General features: G+C 36.5%; 1 protein-coding gene across 1 annotated transcript in view; it reads right to left on the reverse strand.

Annotated features, from left to right (window-relative positions):
* LOC309629284 (uncharacterized protein) overlaps nucleotides 1-20502 on the reverse strand; it is a 1158831-nt gene that overhangs the window by 404101 nt on the left and 734228 nt on the right. Inside the window, exon 9 of the mRNA XM_082393108.1 lies at nucleotides 6341-6542. Coding sequence (XP_082249234.1) covers nucleotides 6341-6542 — 202 coding nt within the window. The remainder of the gene's footprint in view (nucleotides 1-6340; nucleotides 6543-20502) is intronic.

The following is a 20502-nucleotide window of genomic DNA, read 5'->3' on the forward strand; positions in this document are numbered from 1 at the left end:
AATCAGAAAAACCAAGGATCAGACTAAGAAGGAAAATCAAAACTTGGGTAGTATTAAATAAGGAATTATCTAAATAGAATGGTCTAATGGGATACAATGCATTGGGGCAAAACACTAAAGGAAGAGAGCAGATTTGGTTTCGTTGGATGATACTAGAACTCAGTGGCACACAGGGATATGGGGACAACAGGTCAGGAGCTGAAGAGCAGTGTCTTAACACTTGGGAAAATTTACTCATTTTTCTTAAATCCCATATAATTGTGAATACCTGTTTTCTTGCCACTGCATTAGTTTCTTTGAGACAGAGACAGAAATAACTGCTTAACTGAATTGGTCTGAATTTGGTCAATATTACTTACTTTCTCCTTCCACTAAAAAATAAAGTTCTGCGTGTTTTCTTAAAGAAAATACAATACTTGGTTTATTTAAAATATTTTGGGGTAGCTTGGAAACAAATTGAAATAAAGTTGATATATTTAACAAGATCTTTCCTTTGACACTGTCAGTATCCCATGAGGTAAACAGGGTAAACACTATTTTGCCCACATTTCATTTTAAAGATAATTAAAGCAAAACTATGATAAATTAATGTAATGATTAATGTTCATGATTATTTATCAAATCAGTGACCAAAATGTCACTTTAATATTTTTAAAAAGGGAAAAAAATTAAAGAAGTTGTTTTTTTACCATTCCACCAATATTTGCAAAACTATTTCCTAACATTCTCTAAGAAATGTGTGTATACTTTTTGCCTAAGAAGTCAGATATTATTTGATACAGATATTCATCAATACTTAAGAAATAATATTCTTAAATATTTTTAGGCTTCTGTTTTCTTTTCTTTAAATATGTCACTAGCACAGTAAAATAAGGCAATGGTAAATAAATAACCCACTATAAAGTAGCTTGCTACAGATTTAGGTGATTGTCCAGAGAAATTAGTTGATTTTTTCCCCTCCTAATGTTTTCTGCTTTTTTTATATCCTTGTTAAGTTGTTTTGTTTTGTTTGCTGATTTTTTTTTCCCTTAGAGCAGTCTGATGTGGTGTGTGTGTGGGTGTGTGTGTGTGTGTATGTGTGTTTGCTGTCTTCCTTTGGTTAATAAAATGAAATACGATATTAGATTTGATTATTCACAGTACTGCTAAGGAAAAATTCACATTTTTATCAGGATATAAGAAACTTAATAGACCATGACCCCTAATAAAATAATAAAATAAGATGATGGGGTTTTAATAATTATTTGTTTGCTTTTAGAGTGGTAGTCAAGGCTGTTTTCATGGTGAGGCATTACTAAATGTCACTATTCGTCTTTCTGTCCTAATTCTCTGTATATTCGTATTTGAAAAGCCTCAATTATCTAATGAAATCATTTGGAAATTATTGACTGAAATAAGTAGTTTTCCAAAAAACACTCTGGTTTTCCCTTTCATACTGTCAATGGAAATGTATTCTCTACCAAGGTTTAATGTACATCAATGAATAGCCCTAGAGACAATTCTTTGCCCTTTGGACAACTTTTCATAGTAGAGGGCAGTGCCGTTTGAATTTAAATGATGTTGCACTTGAGGTCAACAGTAATAAGCAAGCTCTACTAGACTTTCATTACATTTTCTTATCATCTGAATATAATCATAAGCACTTGATGCTAGCTCCTACAGCCTTCATGTGAATTATAAATATCATATTTACATTTCTCTTTAGAGGAGAAACAAGATTTCTGCTGTGGATGAAGAAGTGAATACAGTTAAATAACATGATCTGTTTACCAAATTGCCTGCCATCAAAAGAAAGCAAAATGCCTGGAAAATGGGAATTGGCTTGACAACTCATTATTTAAAACAAACAAACAAACAAACAAACATGTCTGTTTTTGAATACAGAATTAACCTATTAGCCCACTGTCAAAATAAAGCTTCCAACTGAATGTCCAATTACCCACTCAAAAGACCCTCACAAATCATTTGGGCAAAAACCTCTACAAAGAGGCCTGCCTGAAGGTCAGCAGTGGAAATGTGTGATGCAATAACAGGGGAAAACAAACAAACAAACAGAGAATTCAAAACACTCTCCTTGTTATTTCCTCAACTCCAAACAAAAGAACCTTTTTAATCTACAATTAATCCCACATTTATCCCAATAGATATAATTCCAAAAGTGGAATTGCATAAAGATCATGCCTACCAGCAGAATTAACTCTCCTTAAGCCCTAAGAAATCCCACTAGCACAGTAAAATAAGGCAAGGGTAAATAAATAATCCAGTCTAAAGCTGCTTGCTACAGAATTAGGTGATTGTCCAGGCCTTGATATCACTAAATTGCTTTATGCACGTGGCCTATTGTTTTCTGTGCTAGCTAAATTTTTGGTGGAGGAAAAAGCTGGTGATGCATCTAATTTCAGCTTTGAGAGCCCTGACTGTGCTCCCTTGCTCATCTGATTTTACGTATGCATACATGCATAAACATGGCATTGTAAAAAGTGTATTTAAGTAAAGGTTATCAGCCTTTAAGAATTGTAATGAGGCCACCAGGTTAAAAAAAAAAAATGGTCGCAACTTGTGTGCTATGCAAAGCATAATGCAAAGTTTCTCTTTTCTGAGGCACCGTCCTAAATCACTTCTGCTCTGTGAAGACTTTAATTCAGTGTAAAGAAAATACTCTTCAGCTTCTCCAAAAGCTTCCCTCTTACCTGGATTAAACTTCAACTTGCCTGTTTTCATTTTACTTCACAGTCACTCAGACACTAAGGGAAATAGGAGAATCAATTTTAAAAGAAGTGTATACCTCAGTGACTTTAATAATAATCTACAAGAGTTCCATTTCCTCTCAAATTGAACAAGACCACATTCAGGCCAGAAGATCACAAGATAGTGAACAAATGGATACTTCCCACATACATGTTACTGAATTGATCAGTATGTGTATAAGAAAATTGGTACAGTTGGCCCTCCATATTGGTGGGTCCTACAGCCACAGATTCAACCAACTACGGATCAAAAATATTTTTAAAAAAAAATCCAGAAAGTTCCAAAGAGCAAAACTTGAATTCGATGCACACTGGCATCTATTTACATAGTATTTACATTGTGTTTACAACTATTTACACAGCATTTACATTGTATAAAGATGATTTAAAGTATATGGAAGATATAAAGATGATTTAAAGTATATGGGAAGACGTGAATAGGTTATATGCAAATACAGCTGACTCTTGAACATCAAGGATTTGAACTGCTCGGGTCCATTTATATGCAGATTTTTTTCAGTTGTAAATACTACAGTACTACACGATCCAAGGTTGACTCCTTGGACACAGAAGAATTGATATAGAGGGTCAACTCTAATTTACGCACAGATTTTCAAATGTGAGGAGGGTCAGCACCCCTAACCACTGAGTTGTTCAAGGGTCAACTGTACTATGCCATTTTACATAAGGAACTTGAGCATCCTCAGGTTTTTGTATTGTTGGGGAGGGGGGTATGTCCTGGAACCAATCCCCCACAGACACCAAGGGACAACTGTATTATCTTTGTAAAATGTTGATGAACTATATTATAGGGTTAAAATATTGATCTCAAGAGTTAAATTGTCTCTGTTCAAATCTTACTTTGCCATTTGCTGGTTGGGTGACATAGGGCAAGTCATTTAACTTAAGTCTCACCTCCTCGTCGCCAAAATAAGGATCACAATGGTGCCTATTTCAAATGGCAATTGTGGGTTGTGAGATAATGCCAGTTGACTAGCTGTAATATAAAATATAAGACCCACAAGTTCTTAGCATATGCCTGACAAACAGTAAGGATGTGTTAAGTGTTAATTTTTATAAATCTGTTATTATATTGTGAACTAGACAAGATCCAGATATTTTAAACAATTTTTTCCATTCTTCCAAATACCACATGCATTGTGCTTAACCTTCTTAGTTTTGTTTTAACTAATTGATGTTAAAGTAATCAAGTTTTAGTGAAGCACATAGATATAAGTCATAAGACATGTTATGTTTTCACCTAACTTAGGGGTTGCCGAACTTTTTTCTGTAAATGGACAGACAGTAAATATTGAGAGCCACAGCCTCTGCTGCAATCAATTCTGCCACTGTAGTGCCAAGGTAGCCATAGATAATACAGACAATACACAAATGAATAGCTGTGGCTGTGTCCCAATAAAACTTAATTTATGGAAACTGAAATTTGAATTTCATGCAATTTTCAAGTGGCACAAAATATTACTCATATTTTGATTTTCTTTTCAACCATTTTGTAAAACAAAAACAATCTTAGTTTGTGGGCCACACACAAACTAGAAGTGAGTGGTATTTGGCCCTCAGGCTATAGTTTATTTACCTCCTAATCCATTATTTCTACTAAAACTGTTTAATCATTATATCTTGTATTTAAAGATAAATTATATATAAATTCTTTCAAAGTTCTTGACTATTTACTAGAGAAATTAATGAATATGCCCTATCAATAGCCTAGTATTTTACCGTGATATTAACAGTCCTAGTAGTTAATGTTAAAAATTTCTAACACAATTTGGCACATTCCTTAATTTTATTTCCTCTGAAATGTAAAAATAAGGTAAAGGGTACTTTAGACATTAGTACCGAGATTGGTCATTCTGGGGAAGAGTAAACCTGCCTACCTGATCACTGTAATGAAATGTCAGCTCTGGAGTTGTCAAATGACACAGCCATTGGAAGAACTGAGGGAGGCTAGATAATTGGAAAGATAAAAAGGTCTGTCTAGAAGGACTCTGATCTTGATTGAGATTAAAAAAAAGGATTGGATGTAGATAATCTGATTGGACAGTTAACCTTTGGTGAACAACACTGGTTGTTTGTGTGGCTTTATTTGAGAATTTGGATTATTCCAGGTGGAAAAAAGAACAAGGGAGAGATCATCCAATAAATATAAAACTCTATTGGTCTTCTGCTCTGCTCTTTGAGGAGACTCTTGAGGATTCTGAGGAGACTCAATAACATCTGATATTTACAATCGGAGTTCCAGCTATGCGGCTTCCACATCCACAGATTCAACCAACCAAGTATTGGATTCAACCAATTCCGGATCAAATTCAATCCAAGGTTGGTTGAATTCGTGGGTGCAGAACTGGAGGATTGGAGGGCCGGCTCTACTACACCATTTTATACTTATAAGGCAGTGGTCCCCAAGCTTTTTGGCACCAGGGACTGGTTTCGCGGAAGACAATTTTTCCATGGACTGGGGTGGGGGGTGGTTTTGGGATGATTCAAGCACATTACATTTATTGTGCACTTTATTTCTATTATTATTACACTGTAATATGTAATGAAATAATTATATAGCTCACCATAATGCAGAATCAGGGGGACCCCTGAGCTCGTTTTCCTGCAAAAGGATGGTCCCATCTGGGGGTGATGGGAGACAGTGACCCCCGACGTGTGTTGCTTACATCCAGTCTACTCCGTGATCTCGTTTTGGTTGCTGTCACTGCAGAAAACCCTGCTTCACAAAGATAGGATGTTGGAAATGGAAGCAGGCTTTTCAGTGCTTTTGTGGCAATCTCAGGATATTCTGCCTTGACTTTAATCCAGAACGTATGGAGATTTGAAGTTGTCTCAAACAAACTTTTAAGGCCACCATCATTTGCGATCTCAAGCAGCTGATCCTCTTCTAGCACGGACAAAGTCAATTCACCTGGCTTATTCACAAATGGGTCGCGCGGATCCATTCCTTCCCGGTTCGGGGGTCTTTTGTGGTTGGGAAGTAATGCTCAGACTCTTTTGAAAGCTGAGATAGGTGAACATGCACCAGCTGGGAGAAAGAAGGCCCTGGTTCAGTCTCTTTCAAAATCTCTGCTAATGTTTGAAACATGACAAAAGTCCCAATGTGCACTTGTTGCCCCCATAATTCCAGTTTGGCTTTGAATGAAGCCACTTTATGTGCCAACTTGAACTCAGCTGTCATTCTCCCCTGAAATGAAGACAGACTGAGTTTGCTGAGCAGGTTGAATATGTCACACAAGTAAGCAAGCTTTGCGACACATTCTGTGTCACTGGAATGTGCTGCCAGTGGTGACTGTTTTTCTAAAAGAAATCTCTGGAGCAGCTCTCGTAACTTAAAAAAACTCTGGCCAGTGATCTACCTTTAGAAAGCCATCTCACTTCTGTGTATAAGAGAAGACGTGTGTGCTTTGTGTCCATCTCCTCACAGAGCTGCGCGAACGGACATGAGTTAAGGGCATGTACTTTAATGTGGTTGATAATTTTAATCACATCCTGCAAAATGTTGTTAAGTTCAGGTGACATTTTTCAGTTAGCCAGCATTTCCCTATGGATGACACAGTGCGTAGACTCACATTCAGAAGCGACCTCTTTGACCCAAGTAGTGAAACCAGAAAGCCGTCCAGTCATGGCAGCCACTCTGTCTGTGCATATACCGACAGAAAACGACCAGTTCAGTTTTCCTGATATGTAATCATTCAAGGACTTGAATAGTTCTGCAGCTGTGGTGTTGGTTGGCAACAAAAGTGCACATAACATATCCTCATGCACATCCTCCTGAAAAATATATCACACAAAAACAAGCATTGTTGCCTTGTTGTCAACGTCAGCAGACTTGTCAACCTGGATTGCATACCACGGTGACATTAATCCTCTCTAACAATTGTGCCTCAATATCCTCTGCTATTTCATCAATTCATCTAGTTATGGTGCTGACAGGAGGCAGAGCTCAGGCGGTAATGCAAGCGATGGGGAGTGTCTGTAAATACAGATGAAGCTTCTCTCGCTCACCTGCCACTCACCTCCTGCTGTGTGGCCCAATTCCTAACAGGCCACGGACTGTTACCATGCCGTGGCCCAGGGGTTGGGGACCCCTGTTATAAAGGACTTGAGCATCCGTGGATTTTGGTTATGGGGAACTGAATGTTGCCTTGGAGCTCTTCAACTGGGAGAATGAGGAAAGAAGATAAAGATACCAGGAGGGGAAGAAAATGGAAGATGGATAAATGCAAATGGGGCCTATATAGATTTCTATTAGTAACTTTCAGAGACAGATTGTCACTGAAGACTATTCAAAAATTTAAGTTAGCCTCTGCTGTGTTAACTCTGAAGGGGAGCAATTTTGGAATATAAATGAATTTCTTAGAACACTCATAGTAGGGACTTCCTTGGTGGTCCAGTGGTAAAGAATCCGCCTTACAATGCAGGGGACGTGGGTTCGATCCCTGGTCAGGGGACTAAGATCCCACATGCCGCAGGGCAACTAAGCCCACCTGCCACAACTACAGAGCCTATGCATCCTGCGTGCCACAACTAGAGAGGAGCCCGCACACCACAATGAAGAGCCTGTGCACCAGAACGAAAGATCCCGCATGCCTCAACGAAGATCCTGCGTGCCGCAACTAAGACCCGATGCAGCCAAAAATAAATAAATTAAATAAATAAATAATAAATCAATCTTAAAAAAAAAAAAAGGAGATATATATTAAAAAAAAAAAAAAAAAAAGAACACTCATAATTCCCTAAAACAGCCCTGGGCAAACTACAGCCCTGGAGCCAAATCCTCTTGCCTCTTGTCCTGTAAATGAAGTTTCACTGAAAGACCACCATGCTTACTTATTTATGTATTAACCATGACTCTTTTGTGCTTCAGTGGCAGAACTGACTAGCTGTGACAGATAGCCTAGGGCCTGCAAAGGCTAAGCTATTTATCTTCTGGTTCTTTACAGAAAAAGTTTGCAGAGCCCTGCCTTAATCCTTACTATTCCACATGTGGTCTGTAGACCAGCAGCATCTGCATCACAAGAAAGATTGTTATTGATAGAAATGCAAAATCTCAGGCCCCACATCAGATCTACTGAATCAGAATCTATACTTTAATGAGATCCCCAAATGACATAATGACCTATCAGTGACGGAGAAGCATCTCCCTGAAATAATTTCTTTCTGTTGACAAACACATGAAACATGGGGTGTAGGGGGACCTGATGTTTATCATTTTCTGGCCTCCATCTTGTGAGGATGAGATTCTCACTCTCTCCCAAGTGGTTTTAAACCTTGATATTCATAAAAATTACATTTCTTAATTCACAACCCAAACTCCTGATGTGGGAATTATATCAAGAGGTCATAAAGAAGCCTGAAATATTTATAGCAATGGAATATTACAATAACTGATAAATTACCATATCTATAAATCTTGAAAGAAGGCCTTCTTTAGATTACCAACAGGCAATAAAGTACTACAACCAACATGTGAGTTCACATTCAGAAAATTTAAATGCTGTTAAGCTACAATAATAATATTTTAAAAGACTGTTTACAGTTTTGTAGTTTAATCAGTCTGAAGAGTTCTATTTTTATACTTCATTCCCTTAATCAGATGTAAAGACAGAACTTGCATCTCATCAGCCCAGGTACCTGTTAAAAAGGAAAATACAGAAATGTACTTTCTTGGTTGATGGAAATGTAAGTCTATTTAATACATACTTTATATTTAGTATTTTATTATTAAGCTTAGTTCAGTATAAATGCACATTTTCAATGTCATGAATACATGGCATGAATGATGTGACAAGAAATTTGCATTTATATAGCACCTTTCAAAGGCTCAGGATCACAAAGCAAAGCATAAATGCTTGTGTAACTTTGCAATTAAGAATTCACTTCTAATTACTCCTACTTAAATGTGCAGTCTCTTTTTAATCACAACATTTTTACACCTGTGGTTAAGTGCTCTGACAGAGCCTCAGCCTTATCTCCAAAGCATGCAAATTGCATGACTGGATTTTGTAATGAAGACTACGTTTGCCAGGGGAAAAATGATCACAGACATGTAACACCGGTAACAATATTAAAGACACAACTAAATTTAAAAGCATCATTCTCTCCCATTATGTACTAATTCGGATCAACACACACACACACACACACACACACACACACACACACACACACACATGTCTGTCAGTTCTGGAGCATGCACGAGTTTCAGGCTTAGTTATACTTCTGCTATATCGCCAGGAAGTTAAGAGATGAGATCTGAAAACTGGCTTATAAACGTACGCTTGCCTGTAGTAAATCTTTAGCTCCTGGAGCTACAATTGCTAACATGTGTGAGATTCCTAGTTTTCTTGTATAATCAAGGGACCAATAAATAACATGGTATTAAAAAAAATGATATCCTGCTACTAGGGGAAAGCACAATTCAGCTGCAACATATGGTTCTGGAGAGCTGCAGTCTCATAAATGGAGCTGAGGAAAGAAAAGTAATTCTGGGAAGGTGGTTGTAGCTAAAGAGAAGGCTCTAGTGACAGCCATCTTCATAACTGACTGCAGAAAAGCACGAAGCTCCATTTTCAAAAGCTGATTAGAAAGAAGATTTATTAGGAACCTATGGTGATCTGGGGACCAGTGTAACACAAATAGACGAGGCATGGTTCCTGTGCCTTGAAAGGCTGCCAAGAGGCAGCAGGATTGCATGGACCAGAAGCAAACACATTTCAAAACTCCACAGTCAGTAATGAAAAATTAGTAGGTAAGAACGTCTTGGGTTTTCAATAAACTATTAATTGTATGAAAAATAATTTTAATAGACTGTCCATTTAAAAAACAAATATTGAGACCTTCCAATATACCAGATATTGTGCTCATCTCTGATGATTAAAGTAATAGCAATATCGGCAACAATAATAATAACAATGATGATCATAAAGGGGTGTTAGGAAATCAGGCAACACTTCCGTACTCAGGAAGTCACAGAATGGAGGGCAGGGGAGAAATAACTAAAGAGGGTGATGTGTGTTTTATCAGCTTGTGTGCAATGCTCTGAGAGCAGAGAACAGGGAATATTTAATTCTGCTAGTCTTCGGAAAGTCTTCAGAGAGACAAGGATATTTCAATAGAAATGTGAAATACTGTCAAGCACACTATTGGTGGAGGAGGGATGAATATCAGGAAGTAGGAATATTCAAATATGAATATTCACACAAATTATTTGTGACCCTTGACTTCATACATAAACACTGCAGTAACAGCATGTTAATTAGGATTATAGGCTTAAAAGTCAAGTTATCTCTATTCATTTCTAACTGTGTGACTTTGGACAAGTCACTTAACCTGAATCTCAGTTTCCTCACCTCTATAATGGGGAAAGAATAGAATATACCTCTGAGGATTGTCTTGATGACTTAATAATACTTAATATTAAGCATTTTGAATTTGACATATGACTAATGTTTAGTAAATGTTAGGTGTTGCATTTTTTCCTCTCTCTCTCTCTCTTTTTTTTTTTTTTAACTTCTGTCTCTTTTTAAGTAAAGCTAGAGCCATTCCCGGTATATGGTAAATGAAGCAGTAAAATAAGACCCCTTATGCTTTAGGACGTTTGTCTGTTGCTTCCTTTCCAGAGGGAAGATGGTAGTTCTGCCATTTGAGAAATAAAACACAATACCCTCTATCATCTTTTAGTCTGCTTCTTTTACCGCTCCCATTTCCCATTACACATACCTAGTCTTTACAATAATCCTATGAGGAAGGTAATATCATTATTGTTACTTCATAAACGAGGAAACTGAGGCTCAGCAATAAATAATTCCGCAAGTTCAAGAGCCAAGAGCTTGTGAAGCCATGATTAAAATTTAAGTGTTCTAAGTAGAAAAACCAACTATTTATCACTTTACTGAAATGTTCTAAGATAGAATTTGGTCCAAAATAATCACTCCTCGGTAACTGAAGCATCAAGGGAGCCCAGATTCCATTTGCAGCAGGGGCAAGGGGGTAGTATAAGAATTCTGGAAGTCTCCTCTAACTAAAATCCTAAAATGCTGGATTGAAAAACATACAGGTAAGTTTGTCACAAAAGGAAGGACTCTGCATAGGTCAAGAATTATGTGAAAGCAGAAATAACAGAAGATAAATGATCCATGAAACCAGTTTTCAACAAGGAAATTTCTATTGATTCTTGGAGACTTTGAGACACCATTTTGATGGCCACATGGGGTAGGAAACAGATGGTAAAGCCTAAAGCTCACCAAACATGAGTAGTTTAATAGATGACTTCCACGTATAACTAAGGTCTTCAAAGGAAATCAGAAAAGAAGAGGAGCCCACTTGGTGTGGGATCACTCTAGAATCCACAGCACAAAGAGCCACGGTGGATGGGTCACTGATTAAGATGATAATGAGTTAGAAGCCATTTTGCTAGTGTACTCCATGCTGACAACCGGTGGACCTGTCGATCCATGCAGTAGCCTTCTTTTATTTGCCTCCATCCAGTATTTTACTGCATGAATTCCAAATCGCAATCGTATGGGAAGTTACTGCACCACCAGTGTAGACTTATTGGGTATACTATACTGATGTCTGACAGTAACAGTTAGAACAACAAAAATACCAGAAAAAAGAATCAGTCTCCAGCCTCATCCATCTTTTTTCTGATCCATATCTGGAAACGCTCACTTGGATCCAATCATCTTGTTTCAGAACTAATGTTCTTAAAGAGACTTTGGGAGTTAAAAATTAACTCTGGACCAAATTTTGGCTTTATATTTTCTTGAGTATACCGCACCCCATTCTCACTGCAATGATATCTCTCCATCTCATTTTTGTTAATTATATTGCACTTGAGTTTATAAAAGTTCCATTCTTTATATCCTGCATTCAGGGTCCAGATAGACCAAGGGTGTTTACTAAAGGACACTGGAGAAATGGGTCGGGAGGAGAGCCTAAGGACAAATTTGGGGACAGACAGGGATCTTTCCACTAGTGGGCAGGAGACCAGGCAGGATGTCCACAGAGAGTGACCAAGTATGTGAATGGAGATGGAGAAAGTAGGGAAGAGTAAATGAGAAAAGCAGTAGATTTTTCTTTCAGACTAACAAGGCACAGACATATCACTCAGAGAGTTAAAAATAGTCACACAAGCCTCACACCAACAGTTTTAACGCCAAAAACTTTATAAAGAAAAATATAGAAAAAAAACTATAGAATAGTAGTGTTCTGCTTCTCTTTCTTTCTTTTCTCACCCAAATGTTCCTTTCCATCCTTCTATCCTCAAGTTGGCTGGTTATGGTAGGCTAGATTATTAAAGACTGAAATCTAAGAAAAGGTGTTTAAGTAGTTAGGCAAAAGACCACCTTTGTAGGTTTCTAAATAAAGAAGTAGTAAGAGTAATGTGGAACTAAAGGAAATTCAGAGCAGCAGAAATCTGTCAGAAGGGCTGAGATTTTATAAAGGAAGTCAAAGTTGTAATCCAGATCACATATGGATTCTGAAATGGTTCCTATATCAAACAGAGAGACTACTAGTTCTTAGAAGATAGAGATTTTTGTTCAGTTTAATAAACACTGATACCTTACCTACTATGTGGCTGGGTATCTTACTGGCAGTCTAAAACATGGAGAGAGCCACTATTGAAACTGGGTTTTATCAATGTAATAACAAAATCAATAGCCATATGTATAGTTTTCTATGTGTAATATTCCAGCCAAATAACTCTGGAGAAATTGGAGAAATGTTTCATAACTTCTTTTCACTGGGGTTGTTCAGATTCTCAGAATGGCAACTCCTATTAGAAGTTTGAAGTTGAAACAATTTGAGGGAGAGTCAGGTTATGCATCTGTGAGATTTCCACATGGCTAATAATTTCAAATTTTGAAGTCAGAAAGACATACATTTGATTCCTGGGTTTGTCATATTCTAACTGCAAAATCTTGCATTCTTCTTCGGTAAAATAGGAATAATAAGGCATTTCACAAAAGGTTCTTTGAGTGCAGTAAATTAGAAACTTTTGTGAAAGTTACCTAGTATAATACCAGTCCCAGACAGCCTTCAGTAAATATTAGTTTATTTCTTTCTTCAATATTCAAAAAAAAAAAACCCAAAAACTGAAAGCATGAGTTGGAATTTTCAGATCCAATCATCTTCTTACAATTTCACACATCAACAGCTGATTTAGCCACTATTTTATTTTCACTCATAGCCACTAACTTCCCACATGAATTCCCTTGCTGTTCTAGAATGTTGCTCCCAGCAAGAGAATTCCCTTGCTGTTCTGGAATGTTGCACAGCCCTTTGCTATTTTACAAATCACTTCAGTTCAACTAGAGGATAAAAATTATTTTTAAGCAAAAAAAACCATATAATACAAAACCACATCTCCACAGTCTGGGAGACCAGATTAATTCTCTACATAAGGCAGGGAGAAATCATTAGAGATCACTACAGGAAAATATTCCAAGGAAGCAATGCATATGTACTTTTGTTTTATTCTGTTGATTAAAACAGAATAAGATGAGACTTGCTTTTCAAGATATCCTCCCACATTTTTAAAGTAGCTTTCTTTATATTATGCAGGTTTTCACAATACTAAATATCCTTTTTTTTTCTTTCTTTCCACAAAGCATGATGGAATATGGGCTACAGAGTTAAGTAGACCTGATTTGAAACCTGTCTGGCCAAATTACTGTCTTATCTTGTGAGAATTACCTCACCTCTCTGAGCCTGTTTCTTTATATATAAATTGAAAATAATACTTTATAGTACAGTTGTGAGGATTAAATGAGGAAAATATGAATGCTTCTTTGTATGGTGTCTGGCACAGACAAAATGTTCAATAAATATTAGTGAAGATTCATAGCTATTACTATCAGGTAGAGGAAGCACATGTAGTAATGCCTATGCAAGTTCACACAGGATTTGAGCTGCCTGCAGTTCCTTAAGGAGCTGTGCTGATAGAACTGAGAGAATATTGAGGTTCAAATCTACTCAAAGTCCCATTGCAAAACTCTGAACATGGATGTTTGGACCTCAAATTGAAAAGCCAGAGACATTAGGATACAGACATGGGATAATACTGGTCAGAATAGTTTAAAGGAAAGAGATGCACAGGTATAATCTTTAAAGGAAGAAAACTGATTTGTTACATATATTCTTAAAATGTGTTATTATAAGGAGACTATAAGCAGTGTGATATCTTCTCTAAAACACTCACAGATATTCATAATCACACTGTCCAACCTACTGTATAACCAGCCATCGTCAGGAAGATGATAGACCTGGAGCATATTCAGTGTCTGTTCCTTACTCTTTCCATCCAAAAATTGGAAAAAAAAGCAAAAATTTTATAATTATACATAAAGTTTTTTCTTAATCAAAAATTAAAGATAACTTTTAGAGGAAGAGAAGAAGAAGAATGTTACCAAATGGAAACTACAGCCTAAGGAGTTTATCTGAAATCAGAAGATCTAGGCTTTAAGTTTGTGTCTTCTGTTTGTCAACTGGATGACTTATCTTGGATAAGTCACCCAACCTCTCTGCCCTTTAGTTCCTTCACTGTCTTGAAAGATTTCTGTGAGAAGCAAAATGAGATGATATGGACTCCTAACATCAATACTCCTTTACGTGCAATGGACACATTCACCCAGTGGCTACAGACGTTTATAATTGGCTTCTGTCTTGTTGCAGGCTTTCTTCCATCCTCCTTTGTTTAACCCTTTCTCAGTATCTGCCCTTATGTCTGGTCTTACTTGACTTTGTGCCTTGACTGCCATGTCTTTTGCCATGTTCCTGTCTCATTCAATAGCAGACATCACATGGTCCCCTGCCAGACTCAGACCCAGCACTCCCATAGGAGACTGTGCACAGGTTGACCTTTGACTCCACCCACAAGGTTACTCTGCTGGCTCCAGCCCCTGGACGGTACTCTGGGTGCCAACTAGCAACCACTAGCACAACCCCACCCCACTGGCCAGGGAAGGGGTTACGGAAGCTAAGCCAAAAATTGCTCTCTCTCTACATCCATGGGGTTAAATGGGGGCTGCTGGCTGCCAAGAACCCGGCATCAAGGCTGTGGCTCCACAGCGAAGAAGCTGTCTGAGTTGAACATATGCCTGATACAACACTGTATTCTTCCAACACCAGCTGGCCAGCAGCTTTATCTCCCTTGCCTGCCACAGTCTGAAACATTCCAGGTCTCAGGACTCTGAGCTGCACAGAACACAGCACTGGGAATATATTTCTCGTGGGACTCAAATCCTAGACCTTAAGGTATGTGCACAAAGGCACGGGTTTACCGGTTCTTGGTTCTTGAAAAGTAGCTCACATACTAGAAATGGTACAGACCACCCTAATGACAGAATGCCTGGATCACAGTGACACTGTCTGTGTCACACTGCCTGGGGTCTTCAATTCCAACAGCATCGGGGAGGAAAGTAATGGAGAACTCAGTTCAGCAAGAGTTTCCCTGCTAAAAGTGTACTAAAATTCCCTATTTAAAAAAAGGCAGAATTAAAGATACAGCTAAGGAAGACCACTCTGGGTGCCTAAAGGGCCCTCCTTCCTCTTCAGGCTTGGATTGAGCCACCTCTTCAGACAAAAAGAATCTCCCTCATATCTCCTTCAGGGAAGTCCTAGGAACTTCTAGAATCTAAGCACATCCCAGTTAACCATCAACTTATGAGAAAATGATCAAGTCACTTCACCCTCTTGACTTATAGTTGCCCTTTTATATAATGAAGAATTCTCTTTCAGTCCAAAAGTCTGTGATGATAGCTTTAAAATGGCAGTTAAGAATTAAATTATTCTTATTTTCAATTTGATGTTTTTATATTTGGAGTGAATGCATCTATCCTGCTGAAGAGAACTGAGCATCTCTGACTTCGGGTGCTCTGCATGAGCATTTTATGGATCAGTGGCTCCCAAACCTTTCCCAATCCAACATACTAAGTCATGAAGCACATTCTTATTAGTAACAGTCCTCACCATAGTATTGACCACTTATGGGTTGGGACGGTTGGGTATCAAATGCAGAGGGGGATATATGTGGATGAATACTCCTCAGGTAATTCTGATCTGTCCTTCTCACACCATGTTGAGAATCACTATTATAGATTGAATTTACCTAAAGAAACATATAGGCTAGGAAAAATACCAAAAAGAAAGAACTTTCAAGTGGCCAGAACAGTCCCTGACTGGCAGAATTAGAACTAAATCTACTCCAGGGTACAGCCTGAATGCGCCTTCTCAAAGTCGTTACATAGCATCTGGTACAGCAGAAGACTAATATAATAATTAACCAAAGAAAGGAGAATGTGGATGAGAAAGACTTTGATTTTTAAACTGATTTTTGTGTTTTTTAAATTTATTACAAAGTTAATAACGCTTGATTTGACAAATCAAGTAAGACAGCAATGTGTAAAGAAAAACTTGGTACCCTCCCGCATACTTCTCTTCAGTCTAGTCACTGCAAGAAATATTTTGATGTGGGATGTATAGACCAGATCATTTTCTATATGTACAAATATATAGATTTGGCTTTGACAAAAATAGGATAATATCCCAATATATTTACTTCAACTTTTTTTTGTGATTACAAATATCATGACTTTATTTTCAGATTTATATATAGTTAGATAGAGACTGAGATACAGAGCTAGAGACAGAGAGGTAGAGAGAGATAAGAAAAACAGAAAAAGAGAAAGTATGAAATATATTATTTAGTAAACCATTCCCTACTTAATATTCAGGCTTCTGCAGCTTTTTTGACATAAAAAACCACTTAAAAGAAATAGCTTTTTACATATATCCTATATCCTTATATATCTTACTTTTAGTTTTACGGTTTAGAGTCCCAAAAGTGGTGTTGCTGGGTTACAGAGTACGATAGTTTAAACTTTAATTTAAATGCTGATAGAATTCTTTCCAAAAAAATGTATGCTGACTTGCAGTCTCACTGGTATTACATGAGAGGAGCCATTTTCCTGCATCCTCCAGCAATGGATGCAATGATTTTTCCTAGTTTTTGCTTACCTTAAAAGCGACATAGCAACAGCACTGTTGCCTACTTGTGATTTTAATTAGTCATTTGCATTCAATTTTCTCTGGATTACCTGTTGTTCTCAGTTTTATGTTAAGTAGCTTATTCTTTTCTAATTTGTGAGAATTTTTAATATACAGCTGGTCTTCTTTATCCCCATGTTCTGTATCCATGGATTCAACCAACCATGGATCAAAATATTCCAAAAAAAAAAAAACAAATTCCACAAAGTTCCAAAAAGCAAAACTTGAATTTGCCACACACTGGCAACTATTTATAAAGGATTTACATTGTATTTACAAATATTTACATACTATTTATATAATACCTTGTATTAGGTATTATAAGTAATTTAGAATTGATTTAAAGAATACAGAAATAAGAGACTTGGTCATCTGCAAATTTTGGTATCTGAGGGGGTTTTGGAACCAAAACCCAGTGAATACCAAAGGACAACTATATTGACTATACTCCCCATTTGCCTAAATTAATTACACATACTTATTTTAAGAACTGATTTTTTAGAAACTCTAAACAATAAACTTTTCTTTATCTCTACTTGTAATTCACTGTCCTGATATTTTTCCTTAATTTTATTGAAGATCATCTTTGTATGCAAATAAGCATTCATATAAGTCTTACTACTCATAATCTCACCACCTATAAATTAAGAGGAGCTTATTATCTACTATGTGCATGTGCAAGTTTATAACATAAGTTTGAACAAAAAATTGATTTTTTCTTCTTAATGTGCGAATGTAACATGTTAAAAATAGTTCCGAAGTACTAACATCATATCTAAGAAAAAAATTAATGAATGATTCATCTTCAGGTAGTTTATCTTCCATAGCTATTCAATCAGAAGGATATTCAAAAAAGGGTACTTTCCTTTCCTTTCTGATTATTATTCTATTTTAATGCTCAATTTCAATTCAAGTTTTATCCCTCCCTTCCTCTCCGTTCTTCCTTCCTTCCTTCTCTCACTCACTTCCTCTTTCCTTTCCTTTCTTCTTTTAAGTATTATACTATTTTAAATAAACAGAACAATAATTTAAAGTTCTATTTAAATTTCAGGTTTTTTTTTTTCTTCATTTTTTGTCTTTCATTTTATAAATCAGGTCATAAACATCCCTTGAAAAGGAAAAGTAGCACAGAATATATATTCTTCTATCCTCTTAGAAAAAAAGTATTCAAAAGATGGGTAAGTGACAAAGACTTTAAACGACCTTAAACACATTTGGGACACATAGATCAACTTGATGGAACATCATTTCATTGTTTTCAAAATGTATGAGCTAAAGCAGGAGGTATTATTTCAGAGAAAAGGGAAAAAAAGATTAATGAGAGCAAGAACAATGATGAATTACATGCAAGAGCAATGATGAATTACATGTGCCTATGATAAAGTCTGTTAGCAAAGAAGTCTAGAGCCTATCAATCTAATGAAGAAACATTAAAAAAGAATTCAAGAAAAAAAAAAGAATTCAAGGACCTGCTTTAAAAACATGAATTTTTCAAATTTTATTCCACAGAATTTATTTTATTTTAGATTCTTATCATTTTTACCTTACCAGAAGTTAAATTATGAAATATTGGATACTCCTTCCATTGACACATTTTGATGGCCTTGATAGAGGAATGATATTTATTATTGTATTACTCCAAAAAAGGAGAGATTTTTCACAGGAAGATTTCCATAAGATTCTCAGTTTTTATCATTACAGCAGAGACCCTAAAAATGTCATTACCATGGAACCAGATACTTAAAATAGCAGACCAAAAGAAACAGAATGATACCTTAATTAAGGGTCAGGATATGGATCTACAGAAAAGTATAGTATCCTCTATATTACTGGCCATCACAGCAAGGATGACCAAACTATAAAATGACATATCTATAGAGAAGGTAAATTGGGCAATTAGCATTGCCGTATTTACCATCCAACACATTTAAAAGAATTTAATATCACTTGTAAAATTTTGCAGACAATTAGACAAGGGTTGTGATCCTCTATTAGCTATAATGATGCTTATCATTATTGTTTACATTGATTGAGCATTTATCTGCCTAGCACATAATGAATATATGAGATTTCCAACCTTTTCTCTACCAAGGCCACTGAAAAGAATTCTGACTCCGTGCATTTTACAGGGAGGAGGGGCCTAGTGGAATTGACAAGACCTCCACATTCCAACACCATCTTGGGCTCACAGGACGATGAGATCTACATCTTTGGACTGGTCTACTGACAGAAGGCTGTAATCCCTGATTAATTGTACTCCATAAACTTGCAATGACTGTTACCATGCAGAGGTAATGGGTACTCTGCATTTTAATAAAGATAAGAGTAATCCTCAGGAGTCTGCCTCAGTGTCATTAATGCTGCTGCATAACTTGGGATCATGAAATACAGAATGAAAAAGAAGAGAGGAGCATAGAGAAAAAAGAAGACCCATTTGAATTCTCTTGAAATTGCACCTGCTCTTTCACTCAGTATCAGTACAAGTATATCCCAAGCAGTGGATACAGAAAAACCTGAAATATTCAATGCTGGATGGTGAGACCTTTTGAAGGATTAGGTCAATAGTTTCAAGGATTTCCTGACCTACAATAAACAGCTAACTGCATTGCTAGAAAGGACAGGCAAGGTGATAATGACTTTCCTGAAAAGCCTTGGGGAAAAATTGAGATTCACAAAGATATTTGCTAATGAAGAGTTAGAAGACTGTACTATACTATAACATCATAGATATAGATATCTATATACGTCTATATTTATATCAATATCTATATCTATATTGCATCTATCCTATACATCCTATCTATCATGTATCTACATATCTGTCTATCTAAGTATCTATCTACCTATCTAGATTCTATTCACCTAGATAGATGATGATAGATAGATGATAGAATGTATGGGTAATTTAAAACCTACACTCCCTTCTAATTTGGCCCCATATAGAAAGTGACAACATTGTATATTTCTTAAATTTAGCCCCTACTCACTATCTTTATGAGGTTGATAAGTTGAGTATGATGAAGACAGATGACACACCTCTATCATAAGCTGCTTTGGAAAGCATATAACCTAAGAGGCAATGCCATAGACATAAAATTATTAAACTGTTCTCTGCAAGTGATAGGGCTCCTTCTATAATTCTAATATGTATTTGGATTTATCTCGGCTTAAGGGACCATTTTCAGACTCAAAGATGATTCTTGATTTTCCTTTCCATACTGGCTTTTATCTTAACTTATAGTTTTAACTCAGCTTCCCCTAATGTTAATATCTTTTATAAACCATAGTACAATTATCAAATCAGGAAATTAACACTGATGCAATACTATTAACTAAACACACATCTTATTCAAATTTCACTAATTTGTCACTAAACTCCTTTTTTTCCATTCTAGTATTTAACCCAGGATTCCACATTGTATTTACTTGTGTCTCCCTAGTGTCCCCAAGTCTCACAGTTCCTGTCTTTCATGACCTTGACACTTTTGAAGAGTACTGGCTTGTTATTTTATTTAACTTGGACTTGTCTGTTTTCTCATGATTAGAGTGAGGTTATGTATGTTGGCAAAAATACCACAAAAGTGGTAAAGCCTTCTCAGTGCATTCTATCAGGAGATATATGATGTAGATGATGTTGATGCAGGTTAAACTTTGTCACTTGGTTAAGGTGATTTTTACC

The sequence above is a fragment of the Balaenoptera borealis genome (genome assembly GCF_965194805.1).
Source record: "Balaenoptera borealis genome assembly, chromosome: 5".
Lineage (NCBI taxonomy): Eukaryota > Metazoa > Chordata > Mammalia > Artiodactyla > Balaenopteridae > Balaenoptera > Balaenoptera borealis.